The sequence below is a fragment of the Sinocyclocheilus anshuiensis genome, unplaced genomic scaffold (assembly GCF_001515605.1).
Source record: "Sinocyclocheilus anshuiensis isolate Anshui unplaced genomic scaffold, SAMN03320099.WGS_v1.1 scaffold747, whole genome shotgun sequence".
Classification (NCBI taxonomy): Eukaryota; Metazoa; Chordata; class Actinopteri; order Cypriniformes; family Cyprinidae; genus Sinocyclocheilus; species Sinocyclocheilus anshuiensis.
The window spans coordinates 323,825-346,620 of NW_015548225.1; the positions used below are offsets into that span (position 1 = coordinate 323,825).

The 22,796-nt window shown below is 34.5% G+C and overlaps 1 protein-coding gene across 1 annotated transcript; it reads right to left on the reverse strand.

The window, feature by feature from the left end:
- Window positions 1-73: 73 nt before the first annotated feature.
- On the reverse strand, window positions 74-16,658 carry LOC107654341 (alpha-parvin-like). The gene is made up of 13 exons (XM_016441378.1): window positions 16,379-16,658; window positions 12,385-12,474; window positions 12,219-12,289; window positions 11,396-11,498; window positions 11,170-11,310; window positions 9,939-10,054; window positions 9,516-9,574; window positions 3,379-3,398; window positions 2,921-2,982; window positions 2,763-2,831; window positions 2,571-2,672; window positions 1,713-1,785; window positions 74-210 (listed from the first exon to the last, which is right to left on the reverse strand). The coding sequence occupies exons 1-13, from the start codon at window positions 16,506-16,508 to the stop codon at window positions 134-136; spliced, it is 1,113 nt and encodes a 370-aa protein (XP_016296864.1). The 5' UTR covers window positions 16,509-16,658; the 3' UTR covers window positions 74-133.
- Between the last annotated feature and the right edge of the window lie 6,138 nt (window positions 16,659-22,796).

Below are 22,796 nucleotides of genomic sequence, written 5' to 3' on the forward strand. Positions count from 1 at the left end.
ATATATATATATATATATATATATATATATATATATATATATATATCAAGATAATACTGATAAGAATGTGATGTCTTTGTATTGAGTGAAATTTTGTTTAATCAAAACATTTCTGTCTGGTAGAGCTTCTCTGTCACTCCACATTTCTGTACTTGGTGAAGAGGTTGTAGAGGACCCTCAGTGTGGACTTGAGGTCACAGTTGACAATGTCTGATGAGACAGACAAAAAATATGATCATGATCATGTATGTAATGAGGTGACTGTACAGACTGTTCATTTCAATATGAAACATTATCTTCCCTCTCTCAACATACCTGGCATCTCAACTGCTTATGTCAAGTGCTGCTTCTAAAACACATTAACAACTAGATTTCCACTTTCTTTGAAGAAAAATGTGCACTGTCACCCTATTGGAGCAAATGTTTTAGTATTCCAATAGTTGACATTAAATACTTTTAAAAAGTTGAAAGTGTCCTGCAGTGTGACAAGTTACACTTGATCTGGTCACACTTTAGTTTGGGGACCAATTCTCACTATTAACTAACTATTAATTATGACTTTTGCCTCACTGAACTCTTACTTTTACTATTACTGCTTATTACTTAGTTAGTAAGGCCGTGGTTACGTTTAGGTATGGGATAGGATTAAAGGATGTAAACTATGATCATGCAGAATAAGGCATTCATTAATATGTGCTTTATAAGTACTAATAAACACTCAATATGTTACTAATATGCATGCTAATAAGCAACTAGTTAATAGTGAGAATTAGTCCTTAAAATAAATTGTTACCCTGAAACTGTTGTGCAACCAGTTTTTCTTTATTTTAGACACACTACACGGAATAGAAAATTTGAAGAAAACAAATTTCACATCGCAAGACCATTTAAAATAAACCAGGGAGAGCAAAAGGTTTGAAAATTGTGGTAACTAGTTATAAAATATACACTTATACATCTATAGAAATATTTAAATAATATCTTTGTTAATTCAAAAAGTAAACTCTATGGCAGCAGCATGTGTCAACTTCTCATTCGCCAAGCCATTGCTAAGGTGTTCTGAGTGGTTGTTACTAAGGTATTCTAAATGTGCAGTCACAATAGATATATAATTAGGTCCTTTGTCTTATGTCAATACTGTAGTGATGTACGAAGGCCCAAGTAAAAAGAGACCACCCCCATGTCAATATCATGTTCTACTCTCTAACCCTATTAAAATCCTTCACCCTGCAACGAGTAATAATAACGATGCTTGCCTTAGAAATCACCACTGATAATTAACAGCAAAAATGTTATGGTGCCAGTGTATTTTGCATTAAACCTCATTTAGTGAGAACCGCCCATGAGGCTTATTCTCAGTTAGATCATGTGCACCAAATTAACCAGATGTTGTTTAAGCCTTACACAGAGAAACTCTGCTGCAACAAATGAAATGCAATTGTAAATGCAGCATGCATTCGGGACATTCGCCAAGCCTTTTGGGTAAAGCAACTACAGCACATTCACATTCATTTACGTTCAACAGCAACAGGACGGGAGGCAATGAAGAGATCAATTACACTGATACACATGGCAACTCCTCTTAACTACAATAAACTACTGCAATCAGGCAACATGCCATGACTGTTCCTTCGAAATCAAGCACTGTGAAACCTACTACACAAAACACGAGCACACTTGATCTCCAGTCTTAGTAGAGCAAGAAAGTTTACCTTCTGGCCTGGGCTTTGGCTTCTCCATATTGCCATCTTGCATCAGCTCAAAGGAAAATGAAACATTGTGCACCTAATGCATACAATGCAGAACACTGATATGAGAAATTAACAACAATTTTAATACAAATAGTGGCGCTAAAATGTAATTTATATAATGTATAATATATCAGTCCATGAACCCCTAGGAGTCTGTGAAGGTCCATGGACAGATAAATAAAACATAGGAGTTTCTTTACAAAATATTTACATTAACGATGTATTAAAGTAAGTATAAAATAAAAAAATATGCATATTACGGGTCTTACTGTGAACGATTAATCCACCTTAAAAACCTTTTCTGATTTCTGTCCTCCAAAAAGTCAATTTCACCAAAAGTTTCAGAAAGTTCCATTAAAGACATTGTAAAAGTAATTCATATGAACTGAGTCTTCAGGAGAGACATGACTGCTTTGTGTGATGAACAGATTACATTTAAACTATTATTCACATATAAACATCAATGATCAATACACATACATAGAGAACATAAAATATGGATAATAAAAGAGCAAATGTGCTTGAGGTTGGTTTGTGCTTCAGGATGTCACGCAAGCAAGTCTGAACACACATCTGACAAGTTTCAATAAAAATATCTTTCAAATTTGTGTTTGGAAGGTGAATGAAAGTCATATGGGCTTGGAATGACATGCGGGTGTGTATGATGACAATTTTCATTTTTAGGTGGACTATATTCCAGCCTCACTTTTCACATCCAATTAATAATCGATGAATACAATTCTAGATATCATTTCTATTTCCTGTGAAAGGTTATCATGTTTAAATTATTAACCACACTTTCACAATAATTTACAGTACCTTATGATCAAAATGTTCAGGGATGAGGAAGAAGTTATAGAGGGGCACAAAGTATCCTTCTAGGAGTCCCATCAGTAAGACCAGGTACACACCATCAGCAAACTACAGGATATCACAAACACTGACATCTCAGTTTTTGGACATCTCTCACTATACTGATATTCAACTCAACTCGAGTCATGGTCATGTTACCTGAGTTTCCAGCTCTGACACCTCCAGGTTCAACTTGTTTAAGTGCTTGTTCACAAATGTAATAAGGGTCTGATAAAAAGACCAAGAGATCAGAGTCAAAGAGTCAAAGCTCTCCGTTTGTAAAACCTCTTAAGAAATAGAGTGAAATGTGCACTTGCCTTTTTCACCACATTCAGTTTATCTGGCGCATGGTCAAAAAGGGTATCAAAGGCATCTCGCTCTGTGAAATAAAACATGATTTCTTATATGCAAGGCAGCACTAGAGAAGGTATACCAAGTCCAATTTTATTTTTATCACTTTCACAACGCATGTTAAGATGTACAGTGGCTGCAAAACAGATTTGAACACTAAAGCTAAAATTTGGACACTAAAATACAAAAATGTCCGATTTTGTTCCAATTTTGCTATTGTAAAATTGCTCATGCTAATATATAAATAAATATATATATAGATATACGTAGATAGATAGATAGATAGATAGATAGATAGATCTTAGATCAATAGATCTTTATGTATTGGCATTAGTGTATTGGCATTAGTGCGGATTAATTGTGAAAATGTTTTTCAGGCCACTGTAACTGAATTTAAGATGTGCAAATTATATATAACACATACCATATCTTCCAGACAATGCCCTATGGGGAAGGAAAAGAGCATTATTATTTCAATATCAATTTGGGAAACAAAAGAGATCAACAATCTATTTATGTCTGAATGAAAGGGTTTTACAAACAGTCTAAATGGCAAAATAATAACCAAATTCAGAGGGGCATATCAAGAGTGCCAGGATGAAAGGCAAACAAAAATATTAGGGGGGCAGGGAATGCTCCGGTCCCAAGAGCGGGCCGATCAAACAGAACTGGGTTCCAGGATATTGGCCTAGTGGACGCCTGCCCAGCAGCGGCTTGTCTCCACACAGTCAATTCTGCCCCGGCAGAGGCATGTCTCAGCAGCTGCTGCCCGAGTCCACATCAGCAGCCAAGGAGCTGCTCTCTGCCTTATCTCCTAAGCTGATTTGAGCCCGCTGGACCGCTGTTAATCAGCAGCAGCAGTGGAGAGCTGGCAGAGCAAGAGCTCCGGTGCTCAACCTCTAGAACCACTGCAAAGCTGCTCAGAAGCAGGAGGATCCAGCTCACAACCGACACACACACACACGCCCTGTACACCACAGCTCCATGACTGGCCTGTCACTGCATGTTCCAGCCACTGGATCCCTGGTTACTTCATACTTCAACACATAGACCAAACACATAGTATACTCAGTGGTGGAAAGAGTACTGAAAAAATATACTCAAGTAAAAGTACCATTACCTTCCAAAAAATGTAGTGTGAGTAGAGTAAAAGTACTTGTCAAAAGTACAAAAAACTACTTGAGTAAGAGTAAAAGAGTAGCCTATTTAAAAGTACTCATGAGTATTGAGTAGTGAGTACTGAGCTGTGGATTCTACCCCCTCATAATACACGCTGTACACCGCACCGCAATTGATACATTTTAAAAACGTTGTACATTCTGTAATTCACATGATCTTGTTTGTCATAAAAAAGGAAGAATATCTATCATCCAGCAGTTTTAATTTTGACTGCCAACTCCTTAAAATACATCAAAACAGCACGGAAACAGTATTCAGTTGAAGAAAAGATGAAAGTTATTCTCAGTACAATCATCCCCGGAAAAGGTGCACCAGCAAAAGGGATAACCGCAACCTTGAGAGGATTGTCAGGCAAAATCCATTCAAGAATTTGGGGGAGCTTCACAAGGAGTGGACTGAGGCTGGCGTCAGCGCATCAAGAGCCACTACGCACAGACGAATCCTAGACATGGGCTACAAATGTCGCATTCCTCGTGTCAAGCCACTCCTGAACCAGAGACAACGTCAGAAGCGTCTTACCTGGGCTGTGGAGAAAAAGAACTGGACTGTTGCTCAGTGGTCCAAAGTCCTCTTTTCAGATGAAAGTAAATTTTGCATTTCATTTGGAAATCAAGGTCCCAGAGTCTGGAGGAAGAGTGGAGAGGCACAGAAACCATGTTGCTTGAAGTCCAGTGTGAAGTTTCCACAGTCAGTGATGATTTGGGCTGCCATGTCATCTGCTGGTGTTGGTCCACTGTGTTTTCTGAAGTCCACAGTCAACGCAGCCATCTACCAGGAAATTTTAGAGCACTTCATGCTTCCTTCTGCTGACAAGCTTTATGGAGATGCTGATTTCATTTTCCAGCAGGACTTGGCACCTGACCACACTGCCAAAGGTACCAAAAACTGGTTCAATGACCATGGTGTTACTGTGCTTGATTGGCCAGCAAACTCGCCTGACCTGAACCCAATAGAGAATCTATGGGGTATTGTCAAGAGGAAGATGAGAGACACCAGACCCAACAATGCAGATGACCTGAAAGCCGCTATCAAAGCAACCTGGGCTTCCATTACACCTGAGCAGTGCCACAGGCTGATTGCCTCCATGCCACACCGCATTGATGCAGTAATTCATGCAAAAGGAGGCCCAACCAAGTATTGAGTGCATAGAAATGAACATACTTTTCAGAAGCCTGATGACATTTCTGTTTAAAATATCCTTTTTTTTATTGATCTTATGTAATATTCTAATTTTCTGAGACACTGAATTTTGGGTTTTCATTATCTGTAAGCCATAATCATCAACATTTCAAGAAATAAAGGCTTGAAATATTTCACTCTATGTTTAATGAATCTATATAATATATGGGTTTCACTTTCTGAAATGAGTGACAAAAAATAGACCTTTTTCATGATATTCTAATTTTTTGAGATGTACCTGTATAATATTAAACAATACGATATCTGCTTTATACTCCCGTACTCTGTCAAGCTTATTGTTCATAATCAGACATTTCCTTTAAAAGGGTCTGTTTTTGTTTTGCAAAAGGTATTAGCATTATAAATGCATTTATGTCATAGATTGACATTAGTGCATTCCCTTGTGAAAAAGAATGTTAACTTTAGCCTACTTTTAAAAAGAGGAAATAATATATTATTATTATTATTAAGGAAATAATATAGTTTAAAAGAATATACTTACGTGCAATCTGAATGTAACGTTTTCGAACACCTAATTGCATGTTATTTACATTTAAATGGCAATGTATTATGGTTTACATTTATATTAAATGCAATTAGTTGAACTTAGGAGGGTATTTAAAAATAAAGATATAATTAAACATTTGTAATGATAAATTGAATTTATAATTTAGTACATATACTGTATATTACTATGTTAACTTTACATCTAATATCAAATAAGACACTACAGCTCAAATGAATAATGATTTTACTAGTACTTTACATGTGCTTTAGTATGTTAATCAACACATCACAATAATTGTACTTCTTTCAAGTGCAACAAAAGATTAAAATATAAATAATGATTTAAAATGAACTTTAAAGTAAAACATTTGATTTGGCAATATTACAAAGCGCACTTTTCAAAAGCGCACTTATGGGTGTTAAGAAACATAATCATGAAAGTGTGCACTCTTTAAGTAAATTTAAGTGACCTTTTAATTAATATCCTACTATCTGCAAATACATTTTTTTTAAATATATACTTTTAAGCTTTGAAATACACTACAAGGCTTCTGCATCATGAACTAACAATGAAGAGCCTTTTTTTTTACAGAATTTATTAATCTTGGTTTATACAAATGTACTGTTTATTTATAATTTACATTGTTGGTCATTGTTAGTTCACAATAGTGCATCAACTAATGCTGTCTATTGTCTTAATGTATGCAATCATATTGTAAATGTTTATTCTTTTCTTTGCAATACTGTAATCAATAATAAATAAATAAAAACATACCCTATGTTGCCTGTAATTTCCTCCTGAATCTGCCGAGACTGAAGTATTCCCTCTCGTTTCTGTTGGGATAGAGAAACATTTTTCTATATAATGTGAAAATGGCAAGAAACAGTTTATAGTCTTCTATAATGTTATGTTTATAATCTAATATCAGAAAATTAGCATGATAAAGTTTCTGCATTTGTTACTATTATACACAATCAAAATGATATCGGTGTAAATGTAAAATCGTTTTTACGTTAATTGCCACATTGAGACAAATTACATTAGAATGGATTTATGAGCATTTACACAGAAACTCATTCTGCTCAAGCTTCACAATTCAAGCACACTGTGACAAAAGCGTTGAATGAAGCAATATTGTAACTGAGAAGCATAAAGCAAATGAATAAGCTATAAATTATGAACAGAAAATAAAAGCACCTGAACCACTACAACTTGAATGGACACATGGTCTGGCAGTCTGACAGGGGCCCGGAAATGCTGAGAAAGAGTCACCAACAGGTGAAGAATGGCCACAATGTTCTTAGCATGAACAGCTGAGAAATAGACAAAGGAACAAACAGCAGGAGCAAAAGCTGAAATGCCTTCTGAATGTATACAAATGTTACATATTCTGCATTCAGTCAAAAGAAAGGTCAGCAATGAAACATGCTAAATGTTATTTCCATCAGTGATTTTCAACTGGTGGATTGCAACCCAGTTATTATTGGCAGCAAGGAAGAGTATTTATAAATGCAATTTATAACACAAACATAAACAATATCAATAAAAAAAAATAACTGCACACTTAAGCCACATTCACAAGTGGATCATGTTGTTAAAGGAATAGTTCACCCAAAAATGAAAATTTGCTGACAATTTTCTCACTCTCAGGCCATCCAAAATGTAGATGAGTTTGTTTCTTCATTTGAATAGACTTGGAGAAATTTAGCATTACATCACCTGCTCACCAGGTAGTGAATGGGTGCCGTCACTATGAGAATCCAAACAGCTGATAAAAACATCAAAATAATCCACAAGTAATCCACACAACTCCAGTCCATTAATTAATGTCTTGTGAAATGAAAAGCTGCATGATTGTGAAATTATTTGTTAAGAACATATTTGTTTAGAACTCTTTGGGACTGTTCTCACTTGTAAACAGCGCTTGATCTGTGCATATTTCTCTCCTAAATTAAGACAAGACTACATTTTCACAGGAGAAAGCAATATTATAGATCAATGAGGTTTGAAGTTAAAAATGTCTTGATGGATTTATTACAAACATGCACCTTTTTGCTTCACAAGACTTTTGTGATGTTTTATTGTGATGTTTTTATCAACTGTCAACGGAACCTATTCACTGCAGAAGATCCATTGTGAGCATGTGATTTAATGCTAAATTTCTCCAAATCTGTTCTGAAGAAGACACAAACTCATCTACACCGGATGGCCTGAGGGTGAGTACATTTTCAGTACATTTTCATTTTTGGGTGAATTATTCCTTTAATGAAATTTCAAGCATTTTCTTTAGTATTAAAAAGATTAGCATTAAAAATATATATATTTTTTTTTAATTACTGTTGCAAAAGGGAGAGATGGCTGGCAATGAACAGTGATACAGTGTTTAAAATATATGATGCAAATGAAAAACGAGGCCAAAGCTACATACAGTCAACATTCCATTTAATGTTCCTGGAGGAAACTTTGAGAGTGTCATTGATCTTTTCCAGAACCGTCTGCAGCTTCTGTTTCTGAGCGATCTCACACTGAGTCACCTCAGCCACATTCAGCTTCTCTCCCTCCAGGTTCTCTGGGAATACAAACACAATTTAAAATAGCCTACTGGGTCTTACTGGAACAACAATATAGGCTCTTTTCCAGAACAGATTCCTCACCAAAGAGTTTTTGAAGAACCTGCCCATCATAGAGGTCCTCAGCTAGATCCTTAACAATGATTCTCTCTCCCACCAACACGTCATTGATCCAGTCAATGAGCACCTGTCATTAAAGACCAGAGAAGTGGTGATGCTTGGGATCTTTGAAAAATTACTAATTAAAAATGCATGAACAAAACAATTGTACTGAAAAACTACACTTATGAGTTACAAGTTAGCCATCATTGCTTCCTTTTGTTGTTTTATTATTAGATAGTAAAATCTCAACATGCAAATATTGTTTCCTGTTATTCCAAGTATTATATACAGTATATACAATTATAAATATACGTACTGCACTGGAAAAATTTTGGTCGAGGATTTATACTTTCACTTAGAAAGTAATAAGTAAATATTAATAACACAAATAAGTAAATATTATAATAAATTAAAACTGTTCTTATGAATATTCATAAGATGATATAACATATTATACTTTTTTTTTTATAATGCACTATGCATTCATTATAATGCCTCCTTATAATGTATTATAAATATGGGCTTCATAGAAAGTGGGTTTTTTACACTGTGTACTTTGAGTTACTTTTACATATATTTTATATTTTGGTTGACAGTGATCTTTTCTGTCAGTATTATTATATATTTAACCTTAGATCAGGATTTGAACGTGGGTCCCTTTGCATGATAGATGACAACAGTAACGCTAGACTAATACTTCAGAGTTGGAAGTTGAAACTCTGAGTGAACCCTTTTAATTAATATCCTACTATCTGCAAATACATTTTTTTTTAATATATACTTTTAAGGTTTGAAATACACTACAAGGCTTCTGCATCATGAACTAACAATGAAGAGCCTTTTTTATTAATCTTGGTTTATACAAATGTACTGTTTATTTATAATTTACATTGTTGGTCATTGTTAGTTCACAATAGTGCATCAACTAATGCTGTCTATTGTCTTAATGTATGCAATCATATTGTAAATGTTTATTCTTTTCTTTGCAATACTGTAATCAATAATAAATAAATAAAAACATACCCTATGTTGCCTGTAATTTCCTCCTGAATCTGCCGAGACTGAAGTATTCCCTCTCGTTTCTGTTGGGATAGAGAAACATTTTTCTATATAATGTGAAAATGGCAAGAAACAGTTTATAGTCTTCTATAATGTTATGTTTATAATCTAATATCAGAAAATTAGCATGATAAAGTTTCTGCATTTGTTACTATTATACACAATCAAAATGATATCGGTGTAAATGTAAAATCGTTTTTACGTTAATTGCCACATTGAGACAAATTACATTAGAATGGATTTATGAGCATTTACACAGAAACTCATTCTGCTCAAGCTTCACAATTCAAGCACACTGTGACAAAAGCGTTGAATGAAGCAATATTGTAACTGAGAAGCATAAAGCAAATGAATAAGCTATAAATTATGAACAGAAAATAAAAGCACCTGAACCACTACAACTTGAATGGACACATGGTCTGGCAGTCTGACAGGGGCCCGGAAATGCTGAGAAAGAGTCACCAACAGGTGAAGAATGGCCACAATGTTCTTAGCATGAACAGCTGAGAAATAGACAAAGGAACAAACAGCAGGAGCAAAAGCTGAAATGCCTTCTGAATGTATACAAATGTTACATATTCTGCATTCAGTCAAAAGAAAGGTCAGCAATGAAACATGCTAAATGTTATTTCCATCAGTGATTTTCAACTGGTGGATTGCAACCCAGTTATTATTGGCAGCAAGGAAGAGTATTTATAAATGCAATTTATAACACAAACATAAACAATATCAATAAAAAAAAATAACTGCACACTTAAGCCACATTCACAAGTGGATCATGTTGTTAAAGGAATAGTTCACCCAAAAATGAAAATTTGCTGACAATTTTCTCACTCTCAGGCCATCCAAAATGTAGATGAGTTTGTTTCTTCATTTGAATAGACTTGGAGAAATTTAGCATTACATCACCTGCTCACCAGGTAGTGAATGGGTGCCGTCACTATGAGAATCCAAACAGCTGATAAAAACATCAAAATAATCCACAAGTAATCCACACAACTCCAGTCCATTAATTAATGTCTTGTGAAATGAAAAGCTGCATGATTGTGAAATTATTTGTTAAGAACATATTTGTTTAGAACTCTTTGGGACTGTTCTCACTTGTAAACAGCGCTTGATCTGTGCATATTTCTCTCCTAAATTAAGACAAGACTACATTTTCACAGGAGAAAGCAATATTATAGATCAATGAGGTTTGAAGTTAAAAATGTCTTGATGGATTTATTACAAACATGCACCTTTTTGCTTCACAAGACTTTTGTGATGTTTTATTGTGATGTTTTTATCAACTGTCAACGGAACCTATTCACTGCAGAAGATCCATTGTGAGCATGTGATTTAATGCTAAATTTCTCCAAATCTGTTCTGAAGAAGACACAAACTCATCTACACCGGATGGCCTGAGGGTGAGTACATTTTCAGTACATTTTCATTTTTGGGTGAATTATTCCTTTAATGAAATTTCAAGCATTTTCTTTAGTATTAAAAAGATTAGCATTAAAAATATATATATTTTTTTTTAATTACTGTTGCAAAAGGGAGAGATGGCTGGCAATGAACAGTGATACAGTGTTTAAAATATATGATGCAAATGAAAAACGAGGCCAAAGCTACATACAGTCAACATTCCATTTAATGTTCCTGGAGGAAACTTTGAGAGTGTCATTGATCTTTTCCAGAACCGTCTGCAGCTTCTGTTTCTGAGCGATCTCACACTGAGTCACCTCAGCCACATTCAGCTTCTCTCCCTCCAGGTTCTCTGGGAATACAAACACAATTTAAAATAGCCTACTGGGTCTTACTGGAACAACAATATAGGCTCTTTTCCAGAACAGATTCCTCACCAAAGAGTTTTTGAAGAACCTGCCCATCATAGAGGTCCTCAGCTAGATCCTTAACAATGATTCTCTCTCCCACCAACACGTCATTGATCCAGTCAATGAGCACCTGTCATTAAAGACCAGAGAAGTGGTGATGCTTGGGATCTTTGAAAAATTACTAATTAAAAATGCATGAACAAAACAATTGTACTGAAAAACTACACTTATGAGTTACAAGTTAGCCATCATTGCTTCCTTTTGTTGTTTTATTATTAGATAGTAAAATCTCAACATGCAAATATTGTTTCCTGTTATTCCAAGTATTATATACAGTATATACAATTATAAATATACGTACTGCACTGGAAAAATTTTGGTCGAGGATTTATACTTTCACTTAGAAAGTAATAAGTAAATATTAATAACACAAATAAGTAAATATTATAATAAATTAAAACTGTTCTTATGAATATTCATAAGATGATATAACATATTATACTTTTTTTTTTATAATGCACTATGCATTCATTATAATGCCTCCTTATAATGTATTATAAATATGGGCTTCATAGAAAGTGGGTTTTTTACACTGTGTACTTTGAGTTACTTTTACATATATTTTATATTTTGGTTGACAGTGATCTTTTCTGTCAGTATTATTATATATTTAACCTTAGATCAGGATTTGAACGTGGGTCCCTTTGCATGATAGATGACAACAGTAACGCTAGACTAATACTTCAGAGTTGGAAGTTGAAACTCTGAGTGAACCTCTTACCAAAATACCAAAACTAGTGAAGAAGATCGAAGAAGGAGTTGTATTACAGTCATGTTGGAGCTGATTTACCTTCAATAGCTCTTGGAGTTTGGGATCATTCCTTGAGTTGGGATCAACCATGGTACGGACTTCATTCTCATCTTTTGAGAGAGAAATGGGAAATACAGCAGCTTTCCGTATGACAGAGTCTTACTATCATCATATATCAGCATGATCATCAGTTGAGAAATTTTACCAAGCATGGTGTCTTCAGGGTCCAGCTCAAAGGGAGTAGGGCTAAGGGGCAGGTTAATCGCATTCATTCCCTCCTCCTGGAGCTCAGACACTATAAAAAGAAGAAATGCATCACTATATCAGTACTACTCTTGATAGATAGATAGATAGATAGATAGATAGATAGATAGATCGTGTGATGTCTTTTTAAGCTGTGCCTCTCATCGCTGGAGGTCAGTTATTCAGTATTGGCCTCAGTGGGGAGAGGGCTACTCAAAGCGTCTCATTTAATGCTATGCATTCATCCCTGAACACGTTCAGCTTAACAAAAGAACTACAACTCAGACCTTCAATCAATAAATTGTGCAATATTCATCAAAATAGAGAATGTTCAGAAACCATTTTATCATTGTCAAAGGCGAAGAGTGTATTTTTATACTAAATATTTTATATCATTTTCTTCTTATTCTTCTTCTTTGTATTATTATTATTCATATTTTATATTATTAAAATATAAGCATTTTAAGTATTGCATAATATATGCATAATATGCAGACAACTATACTGTACGTAAGTCATTTGCAGTTTTACAAATCCCATGTGAAAAAGAAAGACACTTTATCATAATTTTAAAAAGAGTACTTATTAAAAAAAATGTTAAAAGAATATACTTAGGTGCAAACTCAATGTAATTTATTCAGAAAAGTAATTGTCATTTACCATTAAGTTAACATTTATATTAAATGCATTTAGCTCAACTTTAAAGTTGTTTTATATAAGTACATCATAATTTTATAATAATTTTTATTGTCTTTACAAATATGGCGTGCTGCCAAATATACTAACAAGCATTTATGGTAAACTAAAATATAGCCTACTTTACTGTAATTTCTATTCTATTGTATTTAAATATATTTCTGTCATGACAACTCTCAGAGAGTTTACCATGGTAATATACATAGCAATATTAATGTGTTTGGTATTGGCGGAATAGATCTGCTATGCTGCTGCTGCTGTGAGCATGTAAGAAATACTGCTGCCGCAAAAATATAACGTATATGAAATAACCCCATATAATCAGCTGTGCAATGCAATTAATGACGTGTTTATATCAAAGTGAGCTATCGGCCTGCGCCATCTAGAGTTTCATGACAGAACTTTGTATTTGTAATTGCATATTTCTAATAATGAAATAATTTCGTATATTTAATTTAAACTGTATGTAATGTCAAATAACATCCTACATTAAATTACTTTATATGTGCTTTATTATGTTAGTCAACACAAAAATAAGTGTTTCAAAATATCAAAATAAATGTACTTTTTTAAAGCATGACAAAAGATTATTAAAACACAATGCTGCTTTAAAGTAAAACTGTTAATTTTACATTAAAAGTGATTACACACTTTTTTTAAAGTGTATGTATGCTAAGAAACATATGAAAATGTATTCTCTTTAAGTACACTTAAGTGACCTTTTATTCAATCAATATATTTTCTGCAAGTACTATCTTTAAAAATACATTTTTGAGATTTAAAGAACACTATAAGTGCACATTCAATACAATTAAGTGCACTTCTTTTTCTCAAGGGATTGTTGTTCACTTTATTGACATGAATATGCTGTCAGTGGGAAATGTGTCATTAGTTGGCAACTCTAGTTGCAACTCTCAAACCTGTTAACAGATTAGTGATAGTTAATGCTTATAGATTAAGCCTCTAAATCTTGCTGTTCCATTGAATCTCTCATTTAATTGGCCCTGTCTGCCATCCTGTGAATCAGTACATGTGGCGTCTCAACCAGCCCTCATGCAGGTGATCTTCTAAACACCCTCTCTGTCTCCATCTACCCAGTGGCCCCATCAATACTGGCCAATCAGTAAAGCAATGCTGCAGCACATCTCTGTGAGAGGCAGTCCAGAAGAAGAATCGGTACAGATCCCTAGAGATATCGACATCCTGTTTTTAATCAACACTGAATCCTGCAGTAGCAGCTTCTAACATGCTTTAAATATGGTCAGTTGAGGGCAAGGGAAGCAACTTCCCGGCTTCTGAATAAACTTGCAGGTTTAGAACACATCAATGACAGCTGATTTACAGCTTGTAAATGAACTTTTAACATTTTTCATTTCTCTTGGGGTGCCAGTTTGTACTTCCCGTTGTGGCATGAGGTTCTTTCTCTCTTCTTTTAGTGAGTGAATGTCTAAACCCACAAATAAACACAGCAGCAAACTAAATATGTCTCTTGTCACATGGGACAAAAAAAACAAACAAAGCCAAACAATGTCATCACTTCTACACTAGCCTATATGAGTGGCAAAGGATCAGCAGTGACATTCAGAATAAAGAATAAGACCGGATGTCACCCCACTCAGAAACTGATTTTAAAAATGAAATATGCAACGTAATACAATTCAAAAAGTTATGTTTAGATTGCCATTTTTAAATAAATAAATCAATTTGTTTGTTTGTTTACACAGGAAAAAATCTTAACCCTCATGTTGTGTTCCGATTATGTTGACCCAGACAGGATATTATTTTTTCCGAAAATATTTGTTATTATATTGGACTAAAACTTACTGACTTTGCTTACACAGGGTATAACAGCTTCCCTCCCCCCACAAAAAAATAATATTTGCACCGCCCCCGTTACATCAAAAATGACTGGCCTACAAAAATTGCTTATAAATTTCTCATGATGTTATATTATTACCAAATCGTAGATTCAGATGGTGAAAACCACTGACTTGGCAAACACTGCTGACCTGAGCTTATGCAGTTTTTGAGTAAACATTGCCAAAATTATCCACAAATAATACTTTTAACACTTGCAAACTAAGGTGAATAAGTTCAGATCAATGAGGCCTATGACCAATCCATTTAAAAAATAAATACAAAACCTGTGCTAATGTAAATAAAACAAGTTGCAAAGATTGAATCCAATATTTGGTGATTATATAGCATAATGGGAGATTTGTAAAAGGTTGGGCTTTTTTAACCTGGATTTTTAGCACAGCATAAGGGTTAAATGTACATGTACACGAAGTACATGTATTTGATATAACTTCTGTAAATGACTGATCAGACTTCATTGATCTGAGCTTATGCACTTCAGTTTCTCAGTGCAAAAAAAATAAAATTATATATATATATATATATAATTTATTTTGCACTGGGGAACTGAAGTGCTAATTGAAAGAAAACAAATTGACAAAAAGATTGAATCTAATTTGAGATTTACAAGCAAATTTTAAAATGTTAAATTAGGTAAAGGATTTTTAGCACAGCGCAGGGTTAAATCTTTAAATATTTGAATTTCATTACAGATAAAGACAAACTGAATGCATTGAAACTCTGAAATATCATTATATCCAAAAGAAATTAATCTGAATCAAGTTAAATGGTGTTTTTATAACAAAATGATGAAACGTTTCTCACAGTATACATAGGGTAGAAAATAGAAAATAAAGGAAATAATATTTTCTTATTATTTACCCAACCTCTCACAATGAGTATTTGACAGCCACTTCTCTTCCTTATATGGTCACAGGAGAGAAGTGCAGCCTTTTGTAAGCACTCACATAGTTGAGTAGACTATACTGTATATCAACAACAGAGCAACTGTACTTACACTTTAAATTGTTATAAAAAAATACAAAAGAAAGAAAGAAATATTTTTTTCTGAGATTAAAAGCACTTTTCACGATGTCATAGCATAACTTACAGTAATTACTATACAGTATGTTACATTTTTATTTTTCTGTATAGCTACGTATTTAATAAAACTGCATTTCTGTATCACGCACTACACTGTAAAAATAAAATGAGACACAAATATACAGTACAAGTGTTCAGAACTACATGGTAGCCTAATCTGACAGATAAAATGGCTAAACTTCAACGAGCTTAAAAGTGCAGAGAGATTTGTTTGACATGCATAGAATCAAATATAAGACGGATATATCAAAGACATCAGAGGGAGATCGGCTATCCATGGATTTAAGCTGAATTCACACCTTCTTTTGCCTTTTTCCTTCTTGCTAAAGTTCCTCCAAGTTTTCCAAGAAAAGTTTCATCTTTTTTCCTGGAGGAAGGCGACTTCGGAGATTTTGGTGAGGACGGTGATTTCTGCGGCGAAGAAGCCATTTGATAAGCAACAAAATAAATGCGCCTCTTATCTAGACGTGCAGAGCGAATAGCTGATTTAAAGTTGTGGAGACTTCTTAAATTCCACCAAACGGAAGTGGAATTCCAAACATTCGTGTAATGACTCTCTCTTGCTTCCCTTCTGCACGAGCGTTTCCCAGACTAGTCCCGCCCTGACTGACTGAACGCTACTTTCGCTTTATTGTCTTTTCTTATCAGAGTCTGTTTTTCTTTATAATCTCTTATCTCCATTATATGGCGTAATATACTGTAAAAGTCATAGCAGTTAGTTTTCTTTGATCACAAGCTCACAATATGAAATGGGAGCATGGAGTAGATGTTGTTGCACACTAAATTCTATAATTTAAAAAATGTTGATTTATTAAGAGTTTATCAATACCATTCTCTAATCACTTAAATGCCTTTAAATGAGTAGTTCACTTACAGAACAAAAATGTACAGATAATGTGCTCACCCCCTGTCATCCAATATATTCATGTCTTTCTTTCTTCGGTCGTAAAGAAATTATGTTTTTTGAGCAAAACATTTCAGGATTTCTCTCCATATAATGGACTGCCCCTGAGTTTGAACTTCCAAATTGCAGTTTAAATGCAGCTTCAAAGGGCTCTGAACGATCCCAGCCGAGGAACAAGGGTCTTGTCTAGCGAAACGTTCGGTTATTTTCTACACATTTTTTTTACAATTTATATACTTTTTAACCTCAAACGCTAGTCTTTTCTAGCTCTGCGTTTAACAGTTAGGGTATGTCGAAAAACTCCCATCTCATTTTCTCCTCCAACTTAAAATGTTTAATACATTTTTCAACTAGACTTATTTTATTGTTTCTTTCTGTGACATTTCTATATAGCAGGACAAATATAGCAATGACTCAAGTCTGAAAATGAAAAAACAAGATACATGAGCAAGAAGAACATTAGTTGCTATATATACGGGAACTATACATCTTAGGTTTTTCATTTAGGTTGTCATTATTTCTTTAACTTGATCACTACTATTGCAAATATTACTCTTCTATGAGTACCAGGGTAACCAAGACAGCAAGCTGAAATGAAACACTTGAGAGAAAGAAAGAAAAAAAGAAAGAAAAATAAAATTCAGGACCTTCAGCGAGATTGTTAAGAAAGATGCAAAAGCTGTTTTCAGCAACTGTCCGTGACCTGTGCTGCTTCCTCAAGACACCTAATAATTCATTTACACTGATTAACCACCAGGCATATTGTTTATTTATTTACCATCTTACTGGAGTGCTATACTTGTTGCTGTTACTTTGTATTAGAGCATTTGTTTCTTTATAACCGTGGTTCTATAACGCCTTAAAGGAAGCAATCATTACACTTTTACTCATCATTTAGCCATGACTTGCTACTTACGCCTCTAAAACTCATTTAGTACAATGAGAAGCTTGGCCTGACAAAGATCCCATTCAGTTCGTAAGCCTTTTCTCCTTCCCTCTGATACAATTATCTTCACAAAGCCATGTAAACAAGCAGCACAATGGACACAGCCTTGCCCTGGGCTGTCATTAGAGCAGATTTTCCATGCAGTCATGCTCTAAAATCTTATGCACGGTCCTTTTGGAGACTGGGAGGAGCCCATGTATAACTCTTTCACTGCAAAACAAGACCACCGCTCTGCCTTGACACATAGCCCTTAGCCTTTCTTCCTAGCTTTTATCACAGAGCCATGAATTTGAATAGATAGAGTCTGATATGAATGCACAATAAAAGAATTTGTAGAGTTTGTGTTATGTTTCCCAAGGATTTCTGGGATGAGCAAATATAGTGTTCTTATTCAGTCTTTCAGTGCTAAAATAAACTGTGGTGCTTTTTTAAGGACTAGCAGAGGATAAAAAAGCGTTTCATATTAAATGATGATTGTGCGTTTTTTTCTGGTGTTTTTCAAGTCATTATGTCCGCCTCATCGTTCGATGCAATATCCACTTCATTTTATTTTTGAATGTTAATAGTTGTGTTGTGCATACATACTATTCAAATGAAAACATGAAATCTCGCAGGTTCAATCTTTAGCTGTAATGTACTATACAAGAGAGGACAAAAGCAAGGAAACAACCAGGACTATTGACCTCTGGAACAGCTTCTAGTGTACGCTACACAACAAGCCCCCCTCGCTATTTTCAATTCGCCGAATGACAGCGTGGGGTCAGATTGTGAGCTCTTGACACCTTCACTGTGAGGTCAATACTCCTCTCTTCCACATGCCATTTTCTGCCACAGGGAAGAGCCTGAAAGAAGCCTTATGAACACTTCCATATCATACATACTCCATATGTTATGAGCCACACTTCTCTCTGAGGATGTGATGAAGATATCGTTGCACAAACAGACTCGTGGAAGATGCCATAACTATATGGAATCCACACCTGGACAAACACAACACAGATGTCAGAATGTTGTTTATAACACGTCGTTCTCATTTAACATTAATTCCATCCAAGCAGGTCTTAATGCTGCTTTATCCTCCAACTGGAGTTGTGATATCCAGAAATAAGCGGAGAGATGATACAGAAAACAAATGACTGATTGACTATAGGTACCTGGATTGTTTAGTTCTTTCATCCTTTTTTTTTTTGTAGCTAAGCTGCTTATGGTTTTTAAACCAAAATGCAAGAATGTTTTTTGATGCACATTAAAAATCAATTGGCATAAACAAAAACTCATCAGGAAACTTGAAATGCACATACATAGAGCCCATCAAATATGGTAGACATAAGCTTAAACGAGTTTGTTTGATGTGGGACAACCAATGAGGTTTGTTCTTGCAATTTTACACAAAACATTTGAGTTTCAACAAGAACAATTGAGGTTTGTTATTGTGCGTCAAGCAATATAGTTGAGCTTCCATTTACCATATTTGATGTGCTTTATGTATATTGGAAACAAATTCTAAAATAGTAACATCTTATTAACTGGGTTTATTTAAATACACTGATTATCAACAAAAAGTCAATTTTATGGGTAGAAATGGATCTTTACAGAAACAATTGCAAGTTACCATTTTTTACAGTGTGTACAATGTAAGTTGATCAATGTGTACATAAAAGCCTAAATTATATCTGTTCCTCGTGTAAAACAATTGTGTCTCTTTAGAACATTTGGATAAAATTGCTCGCGATTCCTATGGATTTTTTTAATTTGCTTTAAAGATGAACAAAGTCTGAAATTAAGTCTTTTGGGCCATCATGAAATGACATAAAAGAGTTTTTAGGTGAACTTAACATTACTTCACAAAGAAATAGTATATTATTATTATTTATGTAAAACAAAATAGTAGGCCCACATATTTATATTTAAATAGTATATTTATAATATTAATAATAATTGGTTTTTAATTTATATTTAAAAAAATATTTTGTTTATTAATCATATTTATGGCTTTTTAATCAATCAACTTTAAGCTAGATTAATAAATGCTGTAAAAATATGTTGTTCATTTTATTTCATGATACCTGGTGTCTTTATGAATAAATGCATGTTAATAAAATTAACCTTATTTTAAGAGGTTACTATTGAATGAATGAAGTAATCAGACCTACAATTTTCACCTGACAGACAATAAAATAAGTGGGGGAAATCCCATAGACTTATCCTAGAAACCACTTACCCTAGAAACCACAAAACAACACCCTAGCAACCACTCTGAATCACATATGCAAGTGTTGATATTGCATCAAATATTTTAGCGTAATATATTTATGAATAACCTTACCAGTTTTTCATCAAAACCTTTCAGGAGAATTATCGTTTATCGTTCGATAAGACGAAGTGCACCTTAAAGAACGAGGTTAGCCCATTGAAAAGTCCAGTCTTTGAGAGTGCTGTAGGATATGATTGGTATGTTTGAAACACTGTATTTCTGTTCCTCCAGAGGCCTTTGTAGATGTGTTTGATCTGTTATTTTCTCCCTCCACTTCAGTGGGACCCTGCAGAGGCGCGCAGTCAGAGCAGCACACCAGAGGGAGGAGGGTTAGCTCTCTTGCCGCCCCCCTCTCATCTACCTTCACTCACATCCTGGCTTATGGCTTCCGGCCGCCGCAGAGCCTCTCACAGCACCCCTGCTGAGGTCACTTTGGCCCAGGTCAGGAACAGAAAAATACCCTCCTCCTTTACCTCCTGACACAACAGCCTCTCTCTCTTTCTCTTTGGGTCTGTGCCATCTACGCCTGCTGTGGAAAAGCACTACACGGAAATATCCGCTGGGCCTCAAGGTCAGCTCCAGACAAAGTCCCGAATGCTGCACTCTAGCTGAGCTAGTCTGAGCTAACAGTGGTTTCCTGTGCAGAGTATGAACAGAGTGTTCAGATCAGATCAGATATCTGACAACCTAAAGAAAGAATTCATCCAAAGGTAAAAATTTGGATGAAAAATTAGGTCATTTCAAACCCATATGACTTGAGATATTAGGCAGAATGTTCATGTTGCTCTTTCCATGCATTGACGTTAAAAATATTTTGATGCTGTTGAGCTCCAAAAATGCAGAAATGTAGCATAAATATAGTCTGTTAGACTCATGCACCATATTCCATGTCTTCTGAAGCCATATGACAGCTTTTGTAAAAAAATAAATAAATAAAAATAAAAAAATAGATCCAAACTTCACTTCACTTAAATCCCTTCCATCGTATCTGTCGAACCTCATTTGTGTTCATGTTGAAAATGCAAAGATGTAAATGAGATTTGAAAGCCATGCAACGCCAAGATTTTCAGTGAATAACAACCTGAATTTCAGTCTGTTTCGGGGTTATTATAGATAACTTAAAAAAAAAAAAAAAAAGTAATTTGAAATAAAATTTAATATTTTAATATAAAGTGTATTAAATATAATATACATTAAATGTTATTTAATTTGATTTAAAAACTGAATTAAAAATTAAAAAACTAGATGGACATATGAAAAAACTAATAAAAATAACAAAACTACACAACAAAAAAATCTAACTTTATAAATAAAATGAAAATGGAAAAACTGATTAAAAATTTTAATAAAAGCTGTAATTAATATCTCAATGATACTAAAACAACACTGGTCTATTTCTCAAGCTATCTTAAGATTTCAATAATCTTATAGACCTATTTTATATTAATAACTAATTTATATTAATAATCAATCAATCAATAAAATGTGTCTTTTTGTGTTTCACTGAAAAAGGAAAATCATTCACGTTTGGAATTATACAAGGATGAGAAAATATGTTTCATTTTTTGGTGAATTGCTTTAAATGGGTGATCTGGATGTGAAGGACAGCCATGCGAATGGTCTCTGCTTGGAAACACACACACAAATATACACGAACACCATTCACAAATACACACATAGTCATAAAAGTTCACAGAGCCTGTATAATTCTATATTGTTGACCTTTTTCTCTCCAGTCTCCAGGCATGTAATGCTGCACGACTCAAACACCATTTATCCAAAACTGACGAGATCATCTGCCCAACATTATTGGGCTAAATGCTTCTCAACTGGATATCTATTTTCAGGAATTGCGTAAGCAAAGAGTGTTCTGTTTAAAATGGTTTTGTACCGTATGCCCCTATATCACATAATTGAATTGACTAGCACATGTTGGTGGAAAGACATGAAACCAATCCGCACTGCTCGCAATCTGCTGTGGAGAACCGAGCCCGGGCAAGATTACATAAGAAATGCAGGCGTCAAAATGAAAAGAAAGAAAGAATGAATTAGATGACTAGAAAACAAAGAAGCAGAAAAGGGGAATAGTAAGAAAATAAGAATGCTGAACCAAAACAATCGTTTTAGTTTTGACATTTTGACATGTCTATATTCATATGTTGACAAGGAACATCAGAAGTGAGATGTTCATGAACAACCTTAACCTTTTCATTCTGTGGACGGCATAAAGAGATAACCTTCTGCTTTTGAACATCTGCTTCTTCTCTGTCTTATCTGCTCAGAGGAGATAGTCCAGAAAGGGCTGTTCAGCTGTCATACACTTTCAATTTTTTTCACTTTTATTTGTTTTGTCAGTTTTCTGAAGGGATATTGTTACAGCTACGGTGAGATAAACGCAGGAAGAAGATGAAGATTAAAGGGGTCCTATTATGCTTTTTCACTTTTTTAATTTTAGTCAGTGTGTAGTGTGTATGTTTGGGCATAAAAAAGATCTAGAAAGTTACAAATCTCAAAGTCCACTCCAAAGGGAGATATTTCGTTTTAAAAAAAATCCCTTTTCAAGAACTACAACGAACGGCTCGTTTGGACTACAGCGTTTGTTTTCCGGGCTTT

Excerpts from the sequence above, each read along its gene's own strand:
- LOC107654341 (XM_016441378.1), bottom strand. The coding sequence starts at position 16,508 with ATGGCTTCTTCGCCGCAGAAATCACCGTCCTCACCAAAATCTCCGAAG. Across the intron at positions 11,499-12,218 it reads AACTCCAAGAGCTATTGAAG|GTGCTCATTGACTGGATCAA; the intron begins GTAAATCAGCTC and ends CTTTAATGACAG. Across the intron at positions 1,786-2,570 it reads CTGAACATTTTGATCATAAG|GTGCACAATGTTTCATTTTC; the intron begins GTACTGTAAATT and ends TGTATGCATTAG.